At 37.5% G+C, this 13,171-nt stretch overlaps 1 protein-coding gene across 1 annotated transcript in view; it reads right to left on the reverse strand.

Annotated features, from left to right (window-relative positions):
- Positions 1-876: 876 nt before the first annotated feature.
- MYRFL (myelin regulatory factor like) overlaps positions 877-13,171 on the reverse strand; it is a 39,689-nt gene continuing 27,394 nt past the window's right edge. Inside the window, exons 16-25 of the mRNA XM_066550296.1 lie at positions 12,756-12,841; positions 11,886-11,957; positions 11,717-11,763; positions 11,437-11,601; positions 6,981-7,055; positions 4,733-4,820; positions 4,393-4,467; positions 3,312-3,420; positions 1,164-1,238; positions 877-1,070 (exon numbers count right to left, since the gene is read on the reverse strand). Of these exons, the coding sequence (XP_066406393.1) occupies positions 984-1,070; positions 1,164-1,238; positions 3,312-3,420; positions 4,393-4,467; positions 4,733-4,820; positions 6,981-7,055; positions 11,437-11,601; positions 11,717-11,763; positions 11,886-11,957; positions 12,756-12,841 (879 nt within the window). The 3' untranslated portion in view covers positions 877-983. The remainder of the gene's footprint in view (positions 1,071-1,163; positions 1,239-3,311; positions 3,421-4,392; positions 4,468-4,732; positions 4,821-6,980; positions 7,056-11,436; positions 11,602-11,716; positions 11,764-11,885; positions 11,958-12,755; positions 12,842-13,171) is intronic.

The following is a 13,171-nucleotide window of genomic DNA, read 5'->3' on the forward strand; positions in this document are numbered from 1 at the left end:
TGCTAAATTACACAAAACCAAATCTGACTCATCAAGTCCAAAGTTAAACATCCTGATAATGAGATGAAGGTGTGGCAGATATTGTAAAGTATCCTTATCTAAAGATGCTGAGCTGACACAGCTGACTTCTCCATAACCATATGGAGACATATGACTGACAGTGGCCACTTTATACTATAAGAGTACCACTTATATATGTACTATAAAAGTGCCAAATGGCAGGGATTTCTTGCACGCTCCTTCTTGGAGCGTGTGTGGAGATTCCTCCCTTGGGTGGGGACGCCTCTTAAGGTGAGCTAAAGATGTTTGCCACAATCATTGGTTTGGGTGAGTAACATTGATCTCTACTTAATAATTATTTCTTATTGATGACTTTATTACCATTGCTTTAATATAGTACATTATCATATACTATGCTAGCAGCGTTAGCTTCCATACCATGTAGTAAGTAATTCTGATTAAGATCTTTTTGTCTAATGATTTATTGTAATAAATCATTCATTTTGATACATCTGGCTTGTTATCCTTAATTCTGCATGACAAAATTGTACAAAGGTTCAATCACACATGTATAATTCTTTAGACTTAAACCATTGAACAAGTCCGGGGCTAAGATTGGATCCAACCACACCCAGACTCCTCTCTGAGGAGTTTAGAAAACCAGAGGTCATTCTGCACCTTGTGAGTCAGTGGGAAGGCTTCTCTACTAAGCTTTGAAGCTCCCACTCCACCCACAACAACGTCATACACTCCATTACCTCGTGTCTTTTTAGAAACAGTTTCTGGAACTGCAGAGCTATGGTTGTTGTTAACACTTTATTTTTCTACTTTTTTTTTTTTAATTTAAAAGTGAAAAAAAACCAAGAAAGTCCCATACAACCCAGAAAGAGGTTTAAAAAATATCCAGGATTATTTTCATGTCTCTTTTTCATATTAAGTGTTTCCTCATCTTTTCCCCAAAGAACAAAATATTTGGCAACATTTTAATTACACTGACGATAAAAGTAGAAGTAGTAATCAGTAAAAAATATTCCAGCAAAGTAACGGTCTGTTGAGCAGCTAGCAAAACCCTGCAAAAGAAAAATAAAGGAGGTTGATAGAGGAACTTCTTTCAGTTCAAATGCTATTTGTCTTTTGCCACGTTGCCATTTGGAAAGGCTTACCGGCACGGCCACACGGAAAGAGTATGCACTGTCATACAGCTTAGCTACAGGGAGAGCCCAAACGTGCTGCCGTCCCTAGGTGGCAAATGAGACACAGATCAGATAACCTCATTCCAGGGGAAACTGGAGAGAAGGACAGACTCTGGAAATGTTTCATTGACAAACGCAGTGCAAGGTAATTATGATATCAAGACTTGATAACTACAGGCAAATGTATTTAAAGATCAAGTGCTGACTTTAAACCCTGCAAATGAAGGTTTACTCTGATCAGCTCCACATGGAGGAGAACTGGCAGGCATCTGACTCCCAGTGACACTCAGCTGGCTCTGAATGAGTGGATTCCCTCACTCATTTTCTAAGCAAATCCCCCAAAAATAGGGATTGTTCCTGATATGCCAGGTGGCCTGAGAGCTTTAATTTGTAATACTAGGAAATGGCAGTTCTGCTGATTTTGGGACAGCAACTTTAGCAGTGCTCAGAAGACAGTAAATTTCCTCCATATATTCTAAAGATATGGGTAGAGTCTTCACTCACTATTTCAAAAACAGATACCTGCAAGGTTTCATGCTATTTTTTATTACAGTGTTCTGCCATGCAAAAGTGAAACAACATATTTTGTACCTGAAATGTTTATGCTACATTGAATAAAACAAAATTCAATCCTCACTTCTCTTTCACCTAATGATCCATGGTAATTTATATTTCTAGTGTCTCAACTCCTTCATCTTTCTCTCCTCACTTCACTTTCTGACACATCCTCTCTGCTGGAGACAATATGTTCTACATGACAAAACTTATGTGGGGTTGGTAAGTCCAAATGATTGCTGTTCCACCTTTTGGTAGGGAATAAGCCTTCCCATCCCTAGAAAAATCCTCTAAAAAGAAACCTCTTCAACTAGGCAGCATTTCTATTCTGAGTCACATCAAATCTGAAAGCTCTCTGCTGCTGGAGGCTAGTTAGCTTTAGTCTTTTGATGTGGATTTCAGGTTGACACAGGAAATCTCTTTGACCAGTTTTGTCAGTAAGCTTCAAGGACATTTCTGCATTGTGAAACTCTCTATGTCTGACTTAATTTCAATTCTGTTGAAATTAAAGCCGACAGGTCAAAACTTGGAAAATTTGGGCTTTCTGATGAGTATGCCACTGTTACAGAGAAGCCTCAAACTTTTTGCAAAGACATTTAAAAAGCTGAGCAAAAAGTCAGCTGGAGGTATCTCAAGTGCTGTAATCTGACTAAGCACAAAAAATCAAAAAACAAACAAACAAAAAGAATCAATTAAAAACATGTTATGTATGGGATCATAGATCAGAGTTCTGAACTCTTCTCCCGAAGAACTTGGAAATTATTTCCAAATTCAGAGATGTTTCTCCTACAATGTGTTCAGAAATGCTATTATCATTACTTCTGCCTTTCCTACTGATTTAGCCAGAAATCTCTGAACAAATATTGACAAATGGGGCCTTGAAGGAGGCCTGTATGTCCAGGGAACCTGAAGAAAGTTTAAAGCCTTCATCAGTTTACTGGAGGTGCTTCAAGATTTGTGAGACCTGGTCACTAAATATTTTTTCTTGGGAAAAGCTAACCTGTTTCACCAGCTTTTATCCCCATTGAAGGAATCCAGAGAATGACACATAAATAATCTCACTTTTAAAATGAAGAATTTTCCCTAGAGGGATTTACTGGTAAGCTCCTGTTCACACAGAAATAAAGCAGAACACTACCATTGTTACCAGCAAATTCTAGACTTTAAAAACTGAAATTAATTACCCATAAGATAATAACCCATAAGATAATAATGGAAGCCATAAAGTAGATGAGAGTTTGGAGGACTCTCCTAAAGCTCTGAGTGATAAGTTATTCCCATTTCTCTGGAGTTATAATGAGTTGTAGTGGTAGCTTAGGCTGAAGCAGAATAAAAATTGTCTTTTCAGAGAATTATTGGATAGGTTTTTATAAAAGTCAGCAAAAAACTGACTCCAACAAAAAGACTGCATCTCATTATGGTCATGCCAAAGCCAGCCATGACTGACAGACTCAAAGTACCAGCATTTGTATTTCTAGTACTTCAACAAAGATCAGAATTCTGCAGCCATTAATTTCATAAAAATTATTCCCAAACCCCAGAGTATCGCTATAAAAGTCTTACCTGTGTGGTTTCTTGGAAATTCTTCCTACTGTTTTGGCTGGAAGAATAATGGGAGCAATAATTTCCAAATGTGACTTTGCAGAGAAATATAATTAATGGTTCTGTGGTGCTTCAAGAAACAGAGAAAAATAAGGATAAATGACTTTATTAAAAATAAAATCAGTTGCCCACAAACCAATATTCAAAATACAGCCATACTCAGTGAAACTCTGAATATGATGTATTAATCCCTACATGGGAATGCTATACTATTGGATAATAATGGCATGCATTTAAAAGACAAATTTTCAGTGGCTGTAGAAAACAAGCAGACACTTCAGGGGCACTGTTATATTTCATCTTATCTGAAAAATGCAGATGTTTACAGGGATAACATTGAAGATCAAAAGACAGGATGAGTCCCTTGTTGCAGAGATGGAAGTCATGAACTGTTGTCAAGCAGATTGTTTGGCAGCTGTTCTAGTGCCAGGCCTTTCTCAGACTAAAGGCTATTGCTGGCCTTTCTCAGACTAAAACTCCAAAATAAATTACTTGTTCCCTCTGGGAGAACATGGTGGAGGTGAGCTTTTGAGGAGAAAAAGCTGCTGAAAGGAATAAGTCCACTGCTTTTCCCTGCTGTAAGTCGCAATTTTATGCAACACCAGAAGTTCCTGCACAAGAACCCCCCTTTCACAGTGTTGGCACAACAGAGAAGGCACTCTCTGGAGTTACTCATGTTATGTTCCTAATAACATTTCTCTACAACAAAAGAAAATTCAGATCCCTAGGCCAGAGACCACAATCCTGCCAACACACGTATATGTGTCTGCCCAAATGCTTATTAGGATTGAAGCTCAAGACTTCTCGATTTCAATACCTGCAACATCAGGTGAAATCTTCCTTGAGCTGAGAGTGGTATTGGGCCTATGCAACAGCAAGGGATCTACCCAAAAGGTCTACATTAACAATTTAGTTGTGCACTATATTTTTCCCACTCCTCTGAACAGGACGGATTTGTGTAACAATAGGCATCAGGCAAGAATTTCTATCAAATGAAAAACCACTGTTGTCTTTTGCATGTATTCGTTTTAATTGTACTTACTTTATTTCCAGTGAGATTTCTACATCCATGGGCGTGTATTTGTTAATAGGAATAACATAGCTGTAGTTTCCAGAGCTGAAAAAGGTTGTATTAATACACATGGGATTTTGATATAGACAGTATCTTCCCCAAAACATGGAAATTGCATTTAAATTTAAACAGAAAAAAAGCATAAAGAGGTATCAAAGACTACTGCATCCGAGAGGAAATAACTGTGAGCAGAAGCCAGCCAGGCAGCCAGGCCACAATAATGGTCTTTTATCCTACTATAGCAAAATAAAATTATTATTTTTATTATTTTATTAAATAATAAAATAATAATCATTTAAAATTCTCCTACCTGCACTGCAGATTTTTACTACAATAGCGGTTGTCAATGCTTTGCTGAGTTTGCAAAATCTGTATGGAACTGATTGTTGTATCAATCCCTAAAAATATTAAGAATAATAGTTTTTTTCTTGATTATTTCAGAAATAATAGATAAGATCATAGTAAAACTGCAGTTAGTCTACTGCCTTGATTGCCACTACAGGACTTGCTCCAGGTCTAAATTAGCACTCTGTTAAAAGCCTCTGGTTGATTACCATCATTCTGCCATTGGAGATTTCAGTTTGCAAGGACAAATATCCTGGGAACCTAATATTGCACCATTTTCTTTTGCACAGATGTTGAAGGCTACTTTGATGGCAACCCAAGTGAAACTCAAATGTGTCAATATTCATTTTCGTGTACCAGTCATACCCATTCAAGTAACCATAAAGTTGAAAAACCTCATCTTTGTTGAGAGGAATAATATGGAATGCAACAAAACTTTTTTTCTAATTCCCTGTGGAAGAAACTTACCCACCTTAAATGAAAATTATAATTTCTTCATATAATGTTGCCTTGAACTTGCAAGAACTTTGGTTTTTGCAAGAGTTTTGTAATATACTGCAGATAGATGATGAATATAGCCATGGTAACATTGTTTTTCCCTTAGGCAGACACCATGTGTCTGAGAGTGCTGTCCAAATCCTTGCTGAACTCTAGCAGCCTTGGTGTTGTGACCAAGGGGAGCTTGTTTCAGTGCCTGACCAACCTCAGGGTGAAGAATCTTTTCCTAATACCCAGCCTAAACCTCCCCTGACACAACTTCATGCTGTTCCCTCGGGCCCTATCACTGATCACCAGAGCAAAGAGATCAGTGTCTGCCCCTTCTCTTCCCCTCATGAGGAAGCTGTAGGCCACCAAGAGGTGTCCCCTCAGTATCCTCTTCTCTAGGCTGAACAAACCAGGGGATCTCAGCTGCTCCTCATACAGCTTCCTCTGCAGACCCTTCACATGGCCTTACGATGTGGTGCAGAAAGCACAAGGAGGACTTGGTTCAGCAGGCCCAAGCCCTCTACACCAGGCTGTGCACACTGGGTTTGTGTTTCTGTTCCTCTGTTCCACAGCAACCATTCCCTACTTTGCAGAGAAACTTGATAAGTATAGGGTGATCTGTTCTCTGACTATAAAATCTCTGTGTGGTAGTATATACCTAATTTTCAGTATGCAAGTATCTACAAGTGACAGAGGGAAATTGAGCATGTTCATTTCAGACAAGTAGCACAGGAGAACATTTGCCTGTGACACAGCAACTCATTACAACATGTAACATAGTGATGCCTCAGAGGACCTCATCTGAGGTGTGTGTACCCATGCAAAAAATCAGAAGGGGAATGATTTTTTCCCAGATCATCCCACTGGGGCACATCCAGGCAACAAGCAGAATCTGTGTTCTATTCCTCACCTGCTTTAAGTGCATGGTCTAGATGTCTAAGTCTAGATGTTTTATCATCCAAATATTGCCTATTCTTTAATCAAATATTTATTTTAAAAAAACCCAAAACCAGAATCAACCAAGCCTTAAAACAGAGGATCCACATAAACCAAAAAGACACAAGGCATAATCTTGCTCATACTGAATGAATGCCAGAGCATGCTGTTATAACATATGTAGTCAGCAGATACTCATCTTTACATAAAAGAATCAATATTTTCAGCCCAGGCTGGCTCTGACAGCAGTGCACAGTCACTAAAAGGGGAACCTGAAATCAAGCCAAACTTTCTGTGCCAAGGAATTTAATTTCATCTCCTCTGAAGGCAGTGTTAGGATCTGAAGGTAGGGATGGCCCCTTTGAGCAGCTGACATTTTAATCCCTTAGGTGAGAAGAGGCAAACCCCAAGCACTTCCTTCACACTGTATCATGAGTTTCCTGCACATGAATATCACATTCAAATCCTTAAGCACAAGATTTGAGCTCCTGTCAAGGAAAATGCCACTTGTCATTTTATTGTATCTGAAGCCAAGCCTAAGAACTCTCTAGAGAGGGCAGTCAGAATGTCTATAAAAATCTAATGAAGATGTAAGAATAAACTGAAAATTATAGTGAATCACAGGTTTCCTGTTGTTCACAGGAACTAGACTCACAAGTGGTAATTCTCTATAATGATGAATTATAACTGAAACTTCCCTACATTCCAGAAGCAGAATTCAAAGCCTAAAAGTAGATCTTGAAAGTTATACAACTTCTTTTTTTTTTTTTTCATTTAAATATAGAACTTACAGTCATTTCCAAGATCAGGTCTTCCACCAGGTTTTTTGATGGGATCTCGTTTGGGTAACATGTCACTTTTGTTTTCTGTGAAAGGATGAACATACAAACATCACCAAAATCAGCTTTGCACAATTGTAACAGCAAAGTATATTCCAAAGTATAACATACATAACCAGAAGACATTTTGTTAATTATCTCTTGAATAGATATGCATAACCACGAGAGAGATCTTTAAAATACAAAGCACCTCCATTCAGAAGAAGATATACACAGTCAAAATAAGTTTGCAGATAACAAGAAACAAGTTTTTGAAATCTACAGAATATCAAAAACATTTCCAAACCATAGCCTAATAGAAAAGACTTCATCACACACAGAGAACATCACCAATTTCTATAACAGAGAGCCAAGCTGAAAGTCAATATGCAGCCAGGCACTTCAGCTCAAATCTGAACATAAAGCCACATCTTTCTTATTAGTGAGAAAATCATGTTAGGAATTATAGGCATCTGGTATGCAAATACAGGCTGAGGGAACAACTTAGATTTTTGAAAGTGTATTGTAAAGATACTGAGAACTGAGCCAGTACTTCAGAGAGAGGATGCATAACCAAACTTAAAAAGCTAATACATGTCTCTAACAACATGATCACCATGTTCACTGATATCACCTCTGTAACTTCAAACATGGAACTAGGCTGTGTAATATAAGCTGATGACTTCTGTTTTTAATTGTTATTCTATTAATTTGCTCAACACTTGCCTAGAAAAGTGAACTTTAAAGATCTTTTGAATGACCATCATATAGTACAACCTGGGGAAGGCAAATGGCCCTTCAAGCCCTTGGGAAATGGTCTAATGCTATTCCTGTGCCTCTACACAGCTTGCCAGCTAAGAATCTGTTCAGAGACGTGTTACCAGTAAACTGGCCCTGGGAAATCCTGATCTTACCTAAACTAACATGCTCCACTGAATGTCATTTCTAGAATACCAAAATATTCCATTATTATGTTTTCCAAAGGAAATTTTCTGAGTTCAGAATGACTGTTTCATGATAGGAAGCAGAGATCAAAATGCATTATTACTGAGATTGAAGCAAGACAGCTGGATTGACCTTTTTGTTTTCTTATTCATGCCAGATTTGGATTTCATTTCAGTATTGGGAAATAAGAAAATCCAGACTTTTCTCATGCTAGTAGGTTACCAAGAGCATGGAGCAACATTAAGAAATGGAATCCAAGGGCCCAGAAGCAATGTAATACAAAATCATCTTTGGGATTTTAATCTGTCTTGTGTTTTTTATAAAACTCTCATACTGCTGCCAGCTATTCCTTGAATTCATTTCCTATTTACTAACTCATCATACAGATCTACAGGTTCTGCCAGATGTGGTGGTAACTGCTGCATTTAGCAGTCATCTGCTGTCCCATTTCATTATACAGTTCCAAACACCTAGTAAAATGGCTACTGAACACATGCAATCACTTATACATGTACACTCATCTTGGGGCAGATCTAATAAAAGCCTGTTCATTCTCTCATTCCTCCCTTTAATTCACAAACTAATTGTCACACATTCATTTTCTCCTGATTTCTCTTAATAGTCCAGTTATGCTAGCAATGCATGAAACACTGTAATTTTGTATTTTCACTAATAGAGAGCTATTCTGTAGAAAACCTATATCCCCTAGTGGAGGTAAAAGATTGCTCTAAGTAGATAAAATAGTTCAGCCCATGCAAGTGTTGGTAGGAATATTTATTAAAAACTTGGAATTAGTAAACACTTAAAATTGTGATTCTTTTGCACATGGTGGAAGAAGGCATTAAGCAGTATCAGAATTTTGTACAAAAACCAGGACAAAGACAGATTTACTTCACTAAGATTTTAGACGAAGTCAGTTACCAGCATAGAACTTTATTTTCACTTGGGTTTTTACTCATCATAGAATTACCATTTCATTGTTCTTTCAGATATTGCAATCTAAATTTTGAATACAAGGTGCCAATTGAGAACACCAAGAACTACCACAAAGCACCACAGCAACCTTCAATAAATTGTAAATAAAATTCCACTCTTTCACATATAGTAACACTGAGGGCTTTCTCAAAGGCCCATGTGGGCTGTGAAGATCCAATTCAATAACAAATATAGAACTACAAGCATGACAAGAATGTAATGAGGAAAACCATCATCTTCAGATAAGATTAAGAAAAAACTCATCCAATAAATGTAGTATCTTTTTTTTCCCCTCAAATACTCTATGGTTTTAATTCAAGTGAGTGGTTATATTCCATAAGCAGCGTGGGAAAAATCTGCTGATGGTTTCTCATTGTGGTGGTACTTTACTATGAATCTGTTAACTACCCTCTGAAGGCAATAAATGGGAATGCCTGAGGCTGACCAAAATCCAGCAGGAGCTCTCACCAACCTTTTATTGTGCGGGGAGGGACACTGGGGAGAAACAACAAGTAAGGACAGCTCCTGGTTATTGGTGGCACTTAACATTAAGGGGAGAGCAGTGAGCACTAATGGCATGGAAGCAGAAAGCAAAAAAGGCCCAAATGCTGAAGGGTATTCACATTCCTCAATTCCACTGAAATCAATGGAAGTTCAAAAGCCTAAATCCTCCAGAGAAATCAGTTAAAAGAAAATATGAGGAAAAAAGGTCACATTAAGCTAGGTGACATAAAGATGTGCTGAGTTTTTGTTTAATAATTTTTCTCTTGCTTATGAATGCTTTTGCTTCTATTTGAGCTTTCCAAACAGCATTTTCATCAACAGCTCTGGTATGCAAAGGTTTAGGAGCTACAATATATGCAGTAGTCTGCACCCACAGAATTCAAGTATTGCATGTGGAGCAGCAAAAGGTCTGCAGTAAATCCTAAATTAGTATTTAATTTAATTGCAATTTTAAACAGCTCTACCTTTCCATGAATCAGACTAATCAGCTGATTCTAAAGCATCCACTTTTTATCACGATTATTCCCCATATTTAATGCTTAGCTTTTTTTCTGAAAACGTTTTCCTTTTCATTTATCTTGGCTACAGCTACATTAAACAACTTGTTGATTTTCCTTCTGTTTGGATTTCATATTGACATTGTTACCTTCCATCTGGGGATATATTCAGGTTCATTAAACTTGTGCAGAACTGAAATCTTTCAGTAGCATGTGTACTGTGCTGATTTTTCACTCTTGGATCCACTCTTAATGCTATTTGGAGCATAAAACCTTGAGAAGGTAATGCTTTGTGTTTATTCTTATCTTCTCTTTCCACCTAATATCAGAAGCAGCCAGCTGAGGATAGAAGGTTTTCATATTTCATTTTCATCCATCCACAATTCTCTCATTTATAAATGAGATTAATGTCTTCTTAATTAATCAACACTCTTTCAGGCTTCAGAGCAATACAAATCACTCAGGTATGACCTCTTGAAAGCTGTACTGAGTTTTATCTGCCACAGGGCTTACTGCAGCACTGATCACAAGAATCACAAGGACCACTCACATACAGCTTGTCTGCAGAGCAAAGAATGGCCAGTGGGTGAGTCCCACTGAAACAGTTCATGCTCACAGTGTCACAGCAATTGGTAAAGCCTGCCCTGGCAGACATTTGTACTTCAGAGGCTGAACTGCATCCAGCCCCAGTTTCACTTCACTTTGTCAATGTGCTGCAAGAATTGCTCCCAAGGCCAAGATAGGAAGAGTATGAATGCTGGTTTAGTAACATTAACACTTACTTCCAGACACTGGATATGTTAAGGACTGAGGAATATGTCAAGGAGAGAGGAATATAGATTCCCACAAGTTATTAATACCTTTATGCATTAACCTTTCTTATAAATATTGTAAAAGTTGTAAACAATGCCTCTTCTCAGACACTATGCAAACAACATCTGGCAGACAGTATCAGTAAAATAATTAATTCCAGTAAAAGTATTTTATTTTATAGAGCTCTGCCTTCAAATACTACTGTTCAAAACCCCTGCCTTAACAATCAGAGTTTTAAGTGTAAGTTTTATGTTTTCAGGCAGTTGGCATTCTGTCTCTGCCCATGGAAAAGATGTAGCACCACCACATTGTGACACAATTCTGGTTTTTGGGGGTTTTTGCATCTGTTAATTAATTCTCTACTCCCCTAATCAACTCACATCCACTGTAGCCAAAGGTCAATTAAATGGATTAGTGACTTTCCAGTTAACATCAAATAATTTACCACGAATGGCCAGGAAAAACAGTGACAGCAGACAAGACATCTTAGTGCCCCAAATTCTTAAGGGTAACCCGACTGGATTTTTCAAAAAAAAAAAAATCTGCAGTGATGATTAGTTATATCAAGATTTTTTAAATCCTCTGGAATAAGCTCTTTTGTAGAAAGCTAACTACCTTTAAAGATTCTTGCCCCTTTCCCCACACTTTCCATACAGTCTCTGCTCAAATTATCAAGAATTATATTTTCAACTTACGTTTTTCCTTTGCATTATTTTTTTCATAGCTTAGAGATTTGACTTTTGGTTGGTGAATTGGACAACAATAGACCTTGTCACAAGGTAAAATGTCACAGAAATTCACTTCAGGGATCCTGCTGATGGGCTGTGTGGTCTGAGAAACTGTACTCTCACTCTGTAATGCTAAAAAAAAAGCAAACAACAACAAAAGAAACCAAATTATAATTCTCACAAAGACTGCATACTGGCATTTTATAATAGCCAATTATGTGTATGCAGACCAGCAGAGACACAGTACCTGCTGTGGTAGTAGAGGGAGAGACTGGAACAGGAGTTGAGGTACTGCTGATGAAGAAAAACAATTCATTAAGAAATGGATGTTAGAGCTGAGGACCAAAACAAATTGATCCACAGTCTATTACTGATTCTACTAATTTGAATTCACTAATGGTAATTTAACTACTTGCCTGTAAACTGGATGTTTTTCAAAACGTCTGTCATGAATGCTAAGTAAATATAGGCTCCATATTGTCAAAGCACTGTAGAAAGAGAGTTGTTCTGTAGATTTACATCCATCTTTTATGCAACACAATAGGAATAACATCTTGACAGCATTGTGGGGAAATGCAGTCATGCAAGTATTAACTATCTGATCACTTTCCCTTTAGTGATCAGATTCCCTTTAGTGGGAAAAATGTCAGCTGAATTTAATGAGGTTTAGATCAGATACTTGTATACAGTATTGAGTTCATTTTTCTTGTATTCAACACAAAATACAGCCACTTTCCAACATAAATAGAATCACACCACCAGTTCAAAGTACTCAGGTCGCAAAGAGATTGATTGTAAGCCACAAGTTTTTGGACTGGAGACAGAAAATGGCAATATCAGAAGTCCAGAGCATACTTTCCTTTCCACAAGTCCAATGTCACAAGTTAAACTTCCAGTCACATAATTGCCCACCACAGTGGGAACGGTTTCAACTTCATTTCACACAACAGAATCACTCTGTACATCAGAAATTGTACTTAGGCACAGAATGATTGGATAAAACATGCAGAGTCCAGTTTTGTACCTGTAGTACAAGCCACTGAGGTAGACTCAAGGTGCACCATACATAGTGACATGGAGAGAGATCAGTTGTATGTCCATCCCATGAGTATCTTACTTTTATACAATGGCTTCAACTTTACAATATTACCAAGGATATTGTTAATTTTAATACATTGTGTTCTTCAAGTAGGAAGGGAAAAGAAGAAGAAAAAGTGCTATAGTCTTTCAGATAAGTAGAAAGGGGAAGGGAGAAAGAAGTCAAATTGTTGTTAATTAATTTTTACCATAGTGCCATAATAGCAAGCAAAGCTATTATAGTCACCCGGAAAATCTTCACAGAGCAAGATTCTTTGGTCTTTGATAAACAAACCTAGGGTAAAAAAAGAGTTTGGTTAATTCAAGTGGCACATATCTAAGCAACTACTAGTAGATTAAGAAATACTACACTCGGTTGACTTTGCATCACCCTTGTTTCTTTTCTGATCCCCCTTATATAGGGGTCAATATCTACAGAGAAAAACTTCAGTAATTAAAAGGTCCCTAAGACTTTCAGTGCACTGTGCATGGTTGATAGTTTGGGGGCACAAACATTGTAGAAGAAGAAAGGATAGACAAAAAATAACAGCTCCTTGTCCTTTCTTCCTGCCATTTTTCATACTTTTGAAATATTTCAAAATCAAATAAAGAACTCAGTAAGTGT

The sequence above is a fragment of the Molothrus aeneus genome, chromosome 5 (assembly GCF_037042795.1).
Source record: "Molothrus aeneus isolate 106 chromosome 5, BPBGC_Maene_1.0, whole genome shotgun sequence".
Taxonomy (NCBI): Eukaryota; Metazoa; Chordata; class Aves; order Passeriformes; family Icteridae; genus Molothrus; species Molothrus aeneus.